The 15724-nt window shown below is 35.2% G+C and overlaps 1 protein-coding gene across 1 annotated transcript in view; it reads right to left on the reverse strand.

Moving 5' to 3' along the window:
• The window catches only part of SMARCA5 (SWI/SNF related, matrix associated, actin dependent regulator of chromatin, subfamily a, member 5), a 53880-nt gene that overhangs the window by 14426 nt on the left and 23730 nt on the right, over positions 1–15724 (reverse strand). The window contains exons 9-14 of the mRNA XM_044680373.1: positions 7847–7915; positions 5119–5228; positions 3716–3942; positions 2333–2454; positions 2097–2249; positions 1412–1544 (exon numbers count right to left, since the gene is read on the reverse strand). Coding sequence (XP_044536308.1) covers positions 1412–1544; positions 2097–2249; positions 2333–2454; positions 3716–3942; positions 5119–5228; positions 7847–7915 — 814 coding nt within the window. The remainder of the gene's footprint in view (positions 1–1411; positions 1545–2096; positions 2250–2332; positions 2455–3715; positions 3943–5118; positions 5229–7846; positions 7916–15724) is intronic.

The raw sequence follows: 15724 nt of genomic DNA on the forward strand, positions 1-15724 counted from the left end.
ACCTTTGTTCAGGTTCTCCCCACCTCTTACCTAGTTTTCTCCAAGAGTCTTCTAATTGTCACCACTCTGGTCCACTGTATACAATGATACCAGTCATTTCTCTCTCTTTAAAAAAAAAAATGTTTAACTTCTGTCTTAGTATCAATTTTAAGACAGAAAAGCAGCAAGGGCTAGGCAATCAGGGTTAAGTTACTCTCCCAGGGTCACCAGCCAGGAAGTACCTTGAGATCAGATTTGAAATCAACTAACTCTAAGACTGGAGCTCTATCCACTGAGCCACCTAGCTACCCCCAGTCATTTCTCTTAAGCACACATCTCACCATATCACTTCCCAAATCAACCAAGCCTCCTCATGCTGCTAGGATAAAAATTGCCTATTTCCTTTTTTTAAATTCATACATATAAAACCTGGTCCCAATCAACCTTCCCAAACTCACTGGACATTGCCTTCCAACCCTACATATTAGTCAAATTGATCTCTCTTCATCTTACACAAAACACTTTCTCTTCTTTGTCCCTGGACATGCTCTGCAGCACCAGCTGCTTTCTAAGCCCCTCCTAAGTCTACCTCCTAGGTAGGTTTTATCCACTCTACATTTATTTCTAAATTATGTATCAGCCTACCAGGATGTAAGCTCTGGAAAGCAATAAGTCTCTTTTTTATTTGTATCCCCAGTGCCACATAGTAGGTGCTTAATAATGATCCCGCCTACTCACCATAACCTCAGCACTTATCAGACCTTCATTTTGCATTTAGTGGACTATTGTCTAACTGTGCTGTCCTGAAGCCCAGCAAAGTACTGTGGGGTCTGGCTCTGTCTATAGGGAACTCTCACTAACTGGACATGTAGAGCTCAGGGAGATCACATTAACTGGACATCAAGCGCAGGTGGCTAACACTGTGGAACACAGGAGTGGGAAGAGGAAAGCTCTTGACACATCAGAGTTTTTTAAGCACACATCCATGTACTCCAAAATACTCTTTAAAAAAAAAAAAAAAAACCTTACCTTCCATCTTAGAATACATACTATGTATTGATTCCAAAGTAGAAAAGTGGTAAGGGATAGGCAATAGAGGTTAAGGGGCTTGCCCAGGGACACACAGCTAGGAAGTGTCTGAGACTAGATTTGAACCTAGGACCTCCCATCTTGAGGCCTGGCTCTCAATTCGCTAAGCCACCCAGCACCGCCCTCAACCCCAAATATACCCTTAAGTTCAATAAGAGACCTCCCTATAACCATGAGCACACAGGAGATTCATAAGCTATAATCAACTAATACTAGCAAGTTAGCTTAACAAACTATTAACAAATGGTTAAAATGAAATGATCCTAATAAATCCAAGAAGAAAAATACTTTTTTGCTAAACTATCAAGGTAAGCAGTCCTAGAAATAATTTTGTAATACACACCTTGTTGAATGACTATTGAATCCAATCTGAGTTTCATCTCTGCTCTTTCCACTATTCTTTCCTCCACGGTATTATCAGTGATAAACCTAAATACTCGAACAGTCTTGGTTTGTCCAATTCTGTGCGCTCGATCCTAAACAAGAAAGTACAGAAGTCATTTGGCATGCTGTGGAAAGCACATCTTGACTGTGTAGTCAGAAGCCTTCTTACAATCTAGAAATTTCCTTTATCAAATCTGTAAGAGATACTTTCATGTTCCTTTCTCTCAAAAAAATTAAAGAAATATCCCATACTACTAATTCCTTAAAATATTTAAGTTTTCACTGAAAAGAATAAATCTTGAGATGGCACATTATAAAAATTATCTTACTGATTCCCAGATTAAAAAGATTAATTAAGAATTTAATTCCTTTAATTTTCAAACTCTTAACAAAAATTGTTTTCAATCTCTAATAAAGAGAAAGTAAAAATTCAAAAGTAACCAGAAACATAATTGCCCTTAATATTTTCAATCACAGATCTTTTTTAAGTGATGTCAAGGAGGCAATGCAGATTCAGCCTCCCCATTATTCCAGGCACTTCCCCAACAAAATAGAATATAAGCACCTGAGAAATACATAATATAGTGAGGAGCATTTCCATCACTTAAAAGTTTTGTGCAAGTGGACATGTTTTGATTCTTTACCATAGCCTGAAGATCAACTTGTGGATTCCAGTCTGAATCATATAAGATCACAACATCAGCAGTAGCAAGATTTATTCCAAGACCACCAGCACGTGTACTTAACATAAAAACAAACTTGGAGCTGTTTGGCTCATTGTATGCATTGATGGAATCCTGTGTAAAATAGAATAAATGTCAAAAATAATCATGTCACTTAAATATCCTCTCCCTCCTTTTCCCCATCAAATTTAACTCACTTGTCTCTCATCATGAGGAGTCTGTCCATCCAACCTGCAATATTCATAATTTCTCCACATGCAATAATCTTCCAAAATGTCTAATACTCTTGTCATCTGACTGAAGATTAGTACTCTTGAATCTGTTCAAAATTACAAAACTTCACTATCAGACCTCTTAAAAGCAACAAAATATTTTGTAATGTCCAAAAAAATAAGACTGTGTAGCAATTAAAAATTAGCATAAAATCTATTACATCCTAAACTTTGAATTTTACATTACAAATTATTAAGTCCTATCTCTGATATATATTACCTGTGTGACTCTGGACAAGCCACATAACCATTCAGTGCACCAAGCAAGCCTCTAAAACTTTATATTATAGAGCTATCACTGATCTACATTAGTAGAGGAGAGTAAATTACAGGTCTTAAGATTCCCCTGCTTTCCCCACAAAAAAAGGATGTTTTATCAACCTGAATGTTTCTTACAGCACTAGACATGTTAAGTCCTTTTCTCACTGTTGAATAGCTTTTATCTGACATACAACAGCTGAGATACTCTCAGTGTTTCTTTGGGCTGAGTCACTGAGTCCAGTGACTATTTCAAATTCAAATTTGTCTTCAGTCCATGTCTCACATTCAACTATTCTGCCCAACACAGAAAGGCTATATAATTCTTCCCAAGGTCAATGGCTGATCCAACTACACAATACAGGAATACTCTCATCCAGTGCTCAGATTCAAGTAAGCCAGGTAACAGATGAAAGCAATCTCAAGTTGTATGTGTACATGTCTGAAGTTGATCCGAAAGGTAAGATGAAGAACTGGAAGGCAGATTATCATAAAAAGAAAAAAAAATCCCTACATACCTACAACTTTTTCTTCCTATATCTAAATGGAATCATATGCATACCAACTTCCAAATATAACATTCCAAAAACACAGAGCTATGCACAAGTAAAATATTTCTAAGGCACTTGCCAAAGAAAAATGCAAGTTGAGCAGAAGCCAAAAAAAGAAAACCTAGCAATGAATCTGACAGGCATTATGATGCTTCATTTGCCGTTAAAAAACAGTTAGTGAGGAATCATATAACTAATTCTGGAGAAACCCATACCTTACTCCAGTTACCCCAAGTAATAATCATTCGCTACAGATTACATACTTTCAAAAAAATGCTTTTAGAACGTACGTCCTTAATAATTTACCTTAATTCTAAAAAGTGTAGTATTATAATAACAACTATATAAATGACTGAAAAACTCACTTAAATGGGGATATCAATCCACCCCCATTATACAAATACTTTGGAGGTTCATAGTCAGAAAATTTTATGAGAATAACTACAGAATTTTAATTTTACCTTTAGAACTCTAAAACAATTGTCTAAGGTGCTTATACCTTGCTCTTTTAACTTAGGAAGAAGTTTATCTAGGACAACCATTTTGCCACTATTGGTAACCAGATGCATATCTGTTGTATAAGGTGGCCCAGGTTCAGCTCCATCAAAGAGATACGGATGATTACAACATTTCCTCAATTGCATTAGAATATTCAACAGTCTCATTTTGTCCATTTTCCCTGCAGAGTTTAATATGTCTATATCCTTCATTAGTATCCGTGTATACCTAAGGAGAAAACATTTTCAGTAAGTTCAGTTCTACCTACTACAGTACATTGTTAATCATTTATTTCTGTTACAATTACTCATTTATCTTATTTCTGATAAGAAATTAACCATTTTAAGGGCCAAAATTAGTATTTTAATAACAATGGAATAAATCAATTGAATTATATTTCTACCAAAATATGTTCAGAGAATGTACATTTGATTGCCAGAATCTCAAACATTTTTGTAACTTAACTACCATTAATTCTAATCTTAACTCTTTTATCTCCTTGTTCTTTCACATATCAACTACTCTTTAAACTTAATTTTCACATTATGCACCAAGTGCTTGTCACAGTAATACTCAATAAAGGCTTTTTGATTAATGCTTTCTAAAAATAAAGGATTATTTTGAAAAAATGGCAAAAATAACTTATGGGACAGAAAATTATAGAAATACAAAAACTGAACAAGCAGGCAAGTCTTCTGGTTTTGAGTTTTGAAATTGAAAAGAAACAAATATTGAGCTAGGAAAAGCACAGTTGGAGATATAAACTAATGCAAAGTTTAAGTATATTCCAGAAAACAAAATGGTGTAATGACTACAATGTAAATGAAAGCATCTCAAAGTAAGATGTGACATTATAAATGTTGTGAAATTATGATCAAGCTCATGCCCTAAGCATTCAAAAAATATATCAATGTGGGTAAGAAATCCAGCATAAGTGGTTGTCAAACTCAGCTGATTCACTGGTTAGTATTTTGCTGAATTGGTTTTCCCTGAATCTCTGGGCAGAAGGGATAGATAGGTAGGTAGATATGAAGATAACGTGAAAAAGACGATAATAATTAATTTTTTCAATTAAATTACTAACCTAAAACTGTCTTTATCTTTAAATCAAGTGAACCTCTCAAATGTGACCCTTTGAAGATTATTGCAATTATAGGTATATACTGCAAGTATAGGTATATAGAGAGATATGTGATCATCTCATAAAAATTGCATTTAGGTGAGTTATATCATTTCTATTTTCTACCTAATAAAACTAAATGACTGCTTTGCAAACAGGTTAGGTTACTCCTTTAAAAAAAAAGTACATAATACTTATTGCAGTAAACCAGTGGACATAGGAAGCACAGACAGAAATTTGTGAGGGATCATTAAGTAATAACAACACTGTCTCAGATCACTTACCATTCTCTTTGCATTTTGCTGAGACCAACATAAATTTTAACTTCTTTCTTTGGAGGTAAACTCTTCTCAACATCAGCCTTAATTCTACGAAGAAGGAATGGGCGTAAAACCTGGGGGGGAAGGGGGAGGATGTAGAATTAAGAATAAATTATGTTGTCCTGTCAATTTGTCTAAAATACATAGATGATTACTGACAATAATTTTGAAATGGGAAAAAAATCATGGGGGGGTTGGATTTCTATTTAGACTTTAGTCATTTTTTATGTCTTATGATAAAAATGATGACTATTACCTTCTTAAAATGAAGATGTAGTTTAAAATTTTCTCCTAAAACCCTAAGTAACCAAATGGCAAAACTAAAAAGGTAAAAAGAAATTACTTTAGAGTAATTTAGCCTTGATTCTAATAATGAGAAGTTATCACCTATTCTGGGGAAGGAACTAAAAGAAAACCTCTAACAAGTTCTGTTTAAATGACTCATATACAAAACCAACTATACAAACAGCTAGCTGTTCTTTAGTTGTTTCAGTCACATTCAACTATTCATGACCCCATTTATGATTTTCTTAACTAAGATTTTGGAATAGTTTGCTATTTTCTTCCCTAGCTCATTTTATAGATGAGGAACTGAGGCAAACCAGTTTAACTGACTTGCCCAAGGTCATATAACTAGTTACATAAGTGTCTGAAGCCAAATTTGAACTTGGGGAAAAAAAGAATATCTTTGACTTCAGGCACAAGACAGCACTATATTCACTGAGCCACCTAGCTTCCCATAAATACAATAAACTCACAAATCATGTTTCAAAAGTTCATTTGCAAATCAATCTCATTAAAGCAACTCATTCAACTTCTCTAACCATTCTAATTTTCCTGGTCCTACTACACAATAAATTAAACCCTCTTTTACATAATGGAATTTCAAATATTCAAAACAAATATTTTTTTCTCCAGATTACATATCCTTAATCCTTTCGCCTAAACTTCAACATGGTGGCATCAAATCCCTGCATATCATCAATTCAACAAGCACATCTGCAGCATTCCAATATGCTAGGCACTGAATAAAACAAAACCATCCCTGCTACCATCAAGAAGCCCACATGCTCATGGAAAAAAACAATCTCAACATGTTCAGTAAGCATGCAACATACACAAGGCAAACATCAGACAGTTTCTCATGAGGGAAAAACTAGCAGCTGAGGGATCCAAAAATGATTCATGTCAGAGGGGATAGAACTGAGTTTTTAAGGAATCCATGGATTCTAGAGACAAGAACATCATGAACAGCAGGTCTGAGAGAAAGCCTACATAAAGGCATGGAAAAGGGACACAGAAGAAGCATACTTCTCATTACCTATTCCCAAATCTTTAAACACACCCTAGAGTTTCTCAATGTCTTCCTTTGACAACATTCAGAACTATATTCAAAACTTCAAACATGGTCTGACCCATACAAAAAGGAACAAACCTGTTGTCAAAAGATTACATTCATCATCATTGCTAATGCTGTCTAACATTAGCTTTTTTGTCTTTTATCACAATAAACATGCCCTTCTGGTCAGTCACATTTAGCCTATGGTAGCAAAACTCCTAAGTGTTTGTGTAAATGAAATTAACTCTAGCCCATTCATAGTCAAAAATCTACTTACCCTAGGCATCTAGATTATATCATCCCCACCTCCCTCAGGGGAAGTGGAGATAATTTAATCACATGTGGCAATCTAGATTATATCATCCCCACCTCCCTCAAAAGGGGAGTGGAGTTAACCACACATGACAATAAGTATCAAATCAAGAACAAGGGACTGCTATCTCTTTAAATACGTGGTTACAACCTGGTAAAGTTAGTTCAGGAGTGGAGGGAGTTCAGAAGTTCAAGAGTTCAGGAGTTCCAGCTTTGGACTTGGGGCTGAAGGTGCTCGGCTGAGACCTCAGAATGCTTCTACTCTGAATTGTCACATGGGTAAGTTAGGCTGACTTCCTTGGCGTTTCCAAACTCTGCCTTAAGTAGGCTTATAGCCTCTATGATTTCTAAAGTCTTGTGGCTTGTAACTTAGTTTAATTAGACTTTTAAGCCTCTCTCTCAGGCCTGGACTGGCCTCTCCCTCTCTCTATTTACCTACCTCTTACCCTCCTAATTGTAAATAAACTACCTTAAACTGGATGCTGAGGTGGGTCTATTTTAATTATGGAATCAATCTGAATTGTTGATTCCTGGCGGCCACACTTTAAATATATATATATCTATAAATACCTAAAAATCTCCCCTTACATGTTTAAGGAAAATTATCCCATGGTATCACTCTCCTTCCTTTTCCAAGATAAAGAAACTATAGGATACTTGATAACCCTGAAATTTTACAACTAACCAAAGATACCTAGACTCTTTCTGATTTCTAAACAATACACTAGCTACCATATAATTATTTTCATTCTTCACATACAAATAGACAAAGGTGTAGTTTATTAGCATGGAGTAGATGCCAATATGAGAACTCTTCTCAATAATGCAGGCCAGAACTAGTCTAGGACTTTCCTAAGTCTTAAGGAGTTGCCTGAAGTACACAGCTATTTTAAATGAACCTGCCCAGAACTTGGAATGTGAACTTGGGTCTCTCTGACTTGAAACCCAGCATGCTATCCATTATACCCAGCCTTCTTTGTTTCATTTTTTATTTCAATTAGTATTTCTAAAACTACTATAAAATAAAAACACCCAACTTACCATGTGAAGACGTTCAACTAGCTTTTGATCCCCGAGGCAGTTATTCGTATCAAACCATGAATCAAAGTCCTATTTTGACAAGACAAAAATTAGAAAAATATAAACATACAACCAAAAAGAGGTAGCTTTTTGACCTCTCCCCTGCCATATTCTCCCAATGATTTAGACTCATGGATATTAGGATTAGAAGGCAACTTAAAAGCCATTTAATCCAAACCTCTCATTTTATACAGTAGCACTTTATTCTTAAAAATACCTTGTACTAAAAGACTGTTTGTAAGTTCCGTAAGAGATATACTACTCTCTCATTATTCTGTCAGAAATGCATTGATGGGGCAGCTGGGTAACTCACTGGATTGAAAGCCAGAAATAGAGACAGGAGGTCCTGGGTTCAAATCTGGCTTCAGACACTTCCCAGCTGTGTGACCCTGGGCAAATCACTTAACCCCCATTGCCTAGCCCTTACCACTCTTCTACCTTGGACCCAATACACAGTATTGATTCTAAGGTGGAAAGTAAGGGTTAAAAAAAATTTTTTTTTAATTTAAATTAAAAAAAAAGTTTTTGGGGGATTTCCAGAAACTTACTGTCAACCAAAACTAAATAATAATAGAAAAACAATACCCTATCTTCTTACTCAGCTTCACAAAAGAAGAGGGGGAAAATAAGGGAAACATTTTTACTTGGGAAGAAGACTGCTTGTCAGATTTGAACCAAGTTATTAGAGGTATAATTAAAACTATTAATTTTTATCTCACATATACATAGTTTTAAGATTAGTATTTCTGTTGGATTTGAATAATAAAAAGCATTTTTCAACTAATATGTTTTAAGGCAAAGATTCAAGCATAAGCCCAGAATATCCATCTATACAAATAAAATAAATGCCTCATTAAATGCTATGTAACTCCTAACAAAAACAATAAGCAAAGTAAAAAATAATAAAAAACTAAAGTAAAAAAAAAGACCCAGTTAATAAGAAAATGTTATTTAATATTCCAAACAATATATTCTTTTAAAAGTTTGTCACTAGAGGATAGCTAGTACTTCAGTGGATTGCAAGTCAGGCCTTAAGGTAAATCTGACCTCAGACACTTCCCAGCTGTGTGACCCTGGGCAAGTCACTTAACTCCCACTGCCTAAGTCTTACCGCTCTTCTGCCTTGGAACTAAAACACAATATTAATTCTAAGATGGAAGAAATGGCTTAAAAAATTTTTTTCACTAAGCCAAACCACAATAAAATTAATAAACAAAGATTCATAGAAGAAGAAACTAGAATATACAATATACCCATGCACAAAACATAGTTCTTTGAAAAGACTGATTACATGTCTAGTCAGTGGCAAACAAACTTCTGCCCTAACAAAAATTGTATTACTATTAACTGGGGATACAAAAACAAAAATGAAACAATCTCCACTACAAAAGAGCTTAAATTCTATCAAAAGAAAAGAGATCAAATAATGAGCCACTTCCTAAAAAGGAGAGGGCTGAACTCTATGAAAAGGAAGTGGCAACTTATCCTCCAAAGAATGATGACATATATCCAAAAAAGTGCTATCAAGAAAAACGGCATCGAGTACTCCTCAGAGGATAATGAGTATGGTGGTTGGCAACTTCTCTAATGAGGGTACGGAGGCAATTTTAAAAATCAACTCAATAATACTATCAGCAGCTACTGTCCACTTAGACAATCTAACAAAGACATGACACAGAGAGACCCTTCTAAGATGTCAAACCAGTTGACTTACTTATCATTTCTGGTGCTTCGCATTACGACAAATGATATAGCCCCTTTAAGGACTAAGAAAAATTTGGGGAAATTATGATGTCCTGGGCAAGCCACTAAAGACTTTTGAGAAACATGTACTATTCTCATAACCAAGGGCAATAAAAAAGACAAATATGAGAAGCAACAAACAGATAAGAAAGTGACATGTCTCTTTTTGTGGTGGCAAAGAATTGGAAATTAAGGAGAAGTCCATCACCTGGGGATGGTTGAACAAATTGTGGTATATGATGGTGATGGAATACTATTATGCTGTAAGGAATGATGAACAAGAGGATTTCAGAAAAAAACTAGAGAGATCTACATGAACTAACATAAAAGGAAACAGCAATACTGTGGAACAATCTACCACGATAGACTTAGCTACTATCAGCAATACAATAATTCAGGATAACTGTGATAAAACAGGCTATGCACCTCCAGAAAAAGAGCTGCAGGAGCCAAAATTTAGATGAAAGCAGATACATTTTCAGTTGTTTACTTGGGTTTATGTTTTGGGGTTTTGATTTTTATAAGATTACTCACAAAAATGAACAACATGGAAATGTTTTACATAATTCATGTATAACCCAGATCAAATTGTCTGCTAATACCAGAAGGGGAAAGGAAAGATAGAGAAGTTCGATCATATGAGCTGGGAAAACTTGTGTGGAAATGTATAACATGTAAATTACAATTTTTTTTTAATTTTTTGTTTGTTTGTTTAAACCCTTAACTTCTGTGTATTGTCTCATAGGTGGAAGATTGGTAAGGGCGGGCAATGGGGGTCAAGTGACCTGCCCAGGGTCACACAGCTGGGAAGTGTCTGAGGCCAGATTCGAACCTAGGACCTCCCGTCTCTAGGCCCGACTCTCAATCCACCCAGCTGCCCCTAAATAATTTTTAAGTGGCATGTTAGAATGATTTTTGCATTGATTGATTGGGTTAAAATATAGGGATGACAGACCATTGACAGAATTGAAGTATACCTAACAAGTTGGAAAGAAATATTTACCTTGAGTTTTAGAAACAGAAACAAAAAGGTCTTAAACTGAAAAGCCTTAGGGAGAAGAAAACTGCCACAATAATCAAAGAATACCAGTACAGCTTCCCAGTAATTCCCAGGAAACAAACTTATAAATAACCTCAGGTATCTGTAAACACATATAAAATATGAGTAAAAAAACAAGATGAACTAGAAATCCTAATGCAAGGAGGCAAACCACCACAGAACATTATTACTGAAATTTGATAGTATAGCTAGATTTAATTCTGGAAAAGTATGGATTAAAGTACAAGGAATTGTAAGCTAAAAGAAAAGATATGCTACAAGAGGATTTACAACATTCATAAAAAGGACAGGGGACAGCAACTAAGATCAATGTTAAGTAGAAACTTATACAGTTGTCCCTCACTATATCTTAGTTCACTCATCATGACTTCACTGTATCATTGGTTTGAAAAAAAATCTAATCCTGTAATGCATAGTTTTCACTATATCGAAAGATTTTGCAGATGAATACTGTACTGTACACAATGGAAATGCAGTATGCCACAACAACTTTTTCAAGTTTGCCAACGTGAGATTGTACACTATTGGCTAATGGAATGAAAGGCAACCAACCTCAGCATTGTGTTCTGTATCCTGGGCACTGATTGGCTCAGTGACTGTAACAGTCTGCTTGCTCTCCCACTACTTCACAAATTTTCACCTATCACAGGGGTCTCTGGAACATAACTACTGCAATTAGGGGAGGGATCACTATATTGTCATCAAACTACACTACATTCTACCTGGAAAGAGATGGGGGGTGGGGGAGGGAGACATTCAATAAACATCATTTCCTGGCACAAAAATGTAATAATGAAAAAGGACTTTACTTAACATCTATTGGAGCACTTTCTTCCCCAAGCATAGTAGCTAAAAATTTCTATGCTTAGGAAGAAATGTGCAGTCTATCTTCCAATTAATAATCTGGGGTAGAAAAAGATGGGAACACCACTCTAATTTTTAGAAAAGTAGGCTTCAAAAAGTTAAAAGAAAAGTTAGTATCGAACAGTCTGAAATTCTATGGGGTAAGTCACCTAGGACAGATATGAAAAACTCAGGAATGAAGTTCTAATGACCCAAAGAATAAACATAAAATGAAAACTGGGTAAATCTCTAAAAGGACAACTAGCATCCTTCAATGGATTTGTGCATAGATATCAGTATTCCTTCCATCAAACTTTCTTATACCATCTGATCCTTGCCTCTTAGAGATCCTCTCAAATGAAGAAAAGACTCTGGTCTAGGTCTTTGTACATTCAGTGGGCACCCTAAGTTGATGGAATTAATGACAACATACAAAAGGCAAAAATATTCAACCCTTATTTTACTCAAAACAACCTAGAAGACCAGTATAAAAGATTTAACACACCAGGGTAGAAGTGAGTGCAGGGAAACAAACCAAGATAGGACCCATCTCACTACTTTTGGGGTAACCGAATGAATAGCAAAGGCTTCTGGAGCTCTCAGTCACAGGTGGTAAGGAATGGAAAAAAAGGGGGAAAGGGGATGGTGTCAGATAACTGCTCAAAAGGAGATTACTGAGGTCCCTTTGCTGGCTCTGGGTGCAACACTGTTGCATTGCCCATACACAGATCCAGGTGACAGTCCCGGGTCATAGTCTCAGGATGATGAGGAGCACTAATGTAAACCAGCACTTATTGTTACAGAAGAACAGGGACCCTGGTCAGTTCCAAGGCAGAAAAAGAGTGCTTCTAGTTGCTAACAGACCAAAGCACAGACGAGGAGAGTACTAAACACACCTCTCCTTAGATCATACCACCTTGGAAGAAATGAAAAGTTATAGCTCCCCAGAGCTAGCACTGGAGATGTTTGAACAAAGAACCTGAACTTTGGGGACATAGCACAGTTAAAGAGTCCAAAGATTTAAAAGTTTTTTAAGTTAAAAGAAAAGAAAAAGACTGGAAAATGAGCAAACAGAAAACGAAACTCAACATGAAAAGTTATTTTGGTGACAGGGAATACCAAAACACAAACTCAGAAAACAACAAAGTCAATATTGCTGCATCCAAAGCCTCAAAGAAAATTAGGAACTGGTTTCAAGCCCAAAAAGAATTAAGGGAAGAGCTCAAAAAGGATTTTAAAAATCAAATAAGAGCAGAAGAAAAATGGGAAACGACATGAGAGTAATACAGAAAAAGCATAAAAAGAGTTAATGGCTTGATAAAGGAGTCACAAAAAATATTGAAGAAATTTATACCTTAAAAAACAGCATAGGTCAAATGTTAAAAGAGGCACAAAAATCCAATGAAGAGAATTCCTTAAAAAGCAGAATTGGCCAAGTGGAAAAAGACAAAAATACACTAAAAAAGAAAAACTACTTAAAAAGCAAATTGGCCATATGTAAAAACAGGATACACACATTAACTAAGGAAAAAATTCTTACAAAGTAGAACTGGCCAACTGAAAAGGAAGCACAAAAAAAGCTCACTCAAGAAAATCATGACTTAAAAATCAGAATTGGACAAATGGAAGCAAATAACTCCATGAGACATCAAGAAACAATCAAAGTCAAAAAAATGAAAAAATGGGATAAAATGTAAAATATCTCAATGGCAAAACAACTAACCTGGAAAATAAATCTGGGAAAGATAATCTAAGAACTACTGGACTACATGAAAGCCATGAAAAAAAAATTTTTTTAAAGCACTTAGGCATCCTATTTCAAGAAGATATCACAAAAAGCTGCCCTGATATTCTAGAATCAAAGGGGCAAACTAGAAATTGAAAAATCTCCCAATCTCCCCCAAAGGAAGATTCCCAGGAATATCATTAACCAAATCTGAGAATTCCAGGTAAAGGAAAAAATATTGGAAGCAGCCAAAAAAGAAACAATTCAAATATCATAAAGCCATAGTCAGATTAATACAATATTTAACAGCTTCTACAATGAAAGATCAAAGGGCCTGGAATATGATATTCCAGAGGACAAAGGAGCTAGGACTTCAAGAATCACCTACTTGGCAAAACTGAGCACAATCTTTCAGGGGGAAAAAATGGATATTCAATGCAATAAACAACTTTCAAAAATTCCTGATGAAAAGACCAAAGCTCAATGGAAAATTTGACTCTAAAATCTAAGCAATATTCAAGAGAAGCACAAATAAGGTAAACAGGAAAGAGAAATCAAAAATCATTCAATAATATTAAACTGTTTATATCCCAACATGAGAAGATGATTCTTGTAACTTCTAAGAATTTTATCATTAGGGCAGTTAGAAAGATTATACATAAACTGGGGACAAGGTGAGCAAGTTGCATAAGATGGGATGGTATCTAAAAAAATAAAATCAAGGAATAAAAAAATGATTGGTGGAGAAGAGAGAGGTAGAGTGGGATCAATATTTCATATTTAGGTACAAAAGAACTTTTATAGTAAAAGGGAAGATGTGGGGAACGAGCCCTTGAATGTTACTCTCATTGGAATTAGCTTGAAGAGGGAAGAACTTATAAATTCATTTGGATATAGAAAACTACCTTACCTTATAGAAAAGCAGGAGGGGAAAGGGATAAGAGAAGGATGGGAACAATAGAAAGGAGGGCAAAGTTGGGGAGGCCATAGTCAGAAGCAAAACACTTTCAAGGACTGACATGCTGAAAGGAGAAAGGTAGTTGATAAACAAAGGAAAACAAAGTGGAAGTTAAGACAGTAATCAAAATGGTGAAAAATAAATTGTACAAGTTTAATAAAGACCTCACTTCTCAAATACATGAGCCAAATGTATAAAAATGTTTAAGTCATCACCTAATTGATATATGGTCAAAAGATATGAATAGGCAGATATCAGACAAAGTAAGTAAAGCTACCTTTAGCATATAGGAAAAATGCTCTAAGGAAAATTAAAAAAATTCTGAGGTACCACCCTCACACCTCTCAGATTGGCTATTATTACAGAAAAGGAAAATGACAAAACTTGGAAGGGATGTGGTGAAATAGAGGCCCTAAAGCCTTGTTAAGGGAGTTATGAACTGATTCAATCATTCTGGAGATCAATTTGGATCTATGCTCAAAGGGTTATAAAACAATACATATCTTTTGACCAACAATATCATTACTAGGTTTGTATCCCAAAGAGATTAAAAAACAAAAAGGAAAAGGCATCTATGTACAAAAATATTTAAAGCAGCTCTTTTCATAATGGCAAAGTGGAAAGTGAAGGGATGCCCATCAACTGGGGAATGATTAAGTAAGTTTTAGTATACGATTATAATGGAATACCACTGTGCTATAAGAATGGATGAGAAGGAGCTCAGGAAAACCTGGAACTTGCATGAACAGATGCAGAGTGAAATGAGCAGAACCAGAAGGACATTGTACACAGTGGCAATATTTGTGATAAAAAATGCCATCTGCTTCCAGAAAAAGAAATGATGCAGTCTGAATATAGACCAAAGAATCTCTTTTTTTCACTTACTTCAATTTTTTTAGTTTCCTTCCACAAAAGAATTAATATAGAAAAACATTTTACATCACTGCACATGTAAAATCTACATTGGATTGCTTATCATCTCTTGGCCTAAGCAGGGGAGGAAGGTGAAGGAAGGTAGAATTTGAGACTCAAATTAAAAAACACAAATGTTAAAAATTGTTTCTACATGTAACTGTGGAAAAATAAAATATCAAAATGGCAACAAATAAATTAATTCAGGCCATAAGGAGGAGGGCAAACAAAACAGTGAGAGATCCCAAGATCAAAACATGAGAATTTAGTGAAAGAAATGGAGATAATAAAACTGAAGACTAGATTAAAAAACAACAGATTAACTGTCTTCAACAATTTAAAAGTACACTTAAGTGTAAGAAGAATTAGATTTATCTGTTTGGCCTCTAAGAATAATGCTCGCAAGTTGCAAAGGGGGTAAATTCAGGCTATCACTGAAAATGTCCTACTAATGAGAGCTACCCAAAAGTGGAATGGACTTACATTAAATGAGATAATGGTTTCCTCCTAATTAAACAGTTTTAAGTGGCCTGAGAGACGGTTGAAAGGTCAGGTATAGTTTGCATTTTATATCTCTACAGATCAAAATTTTTGTAA

This window comes from Gracilinanus agilis, chromosome 6, assembly GCF_016433145.1.
Source record: "Gracilinanus agilis isolate LMUSP501 chromosome 6, AgileGrace, whole genome shotgun sequence".
Classification (NCBI taxonomy): Eukaryota; Metazoa; Chordata; class Mammalia; order Didelphimorphia; family Didelphidae; genus Gracilinanus; species Gracilinanus agilis.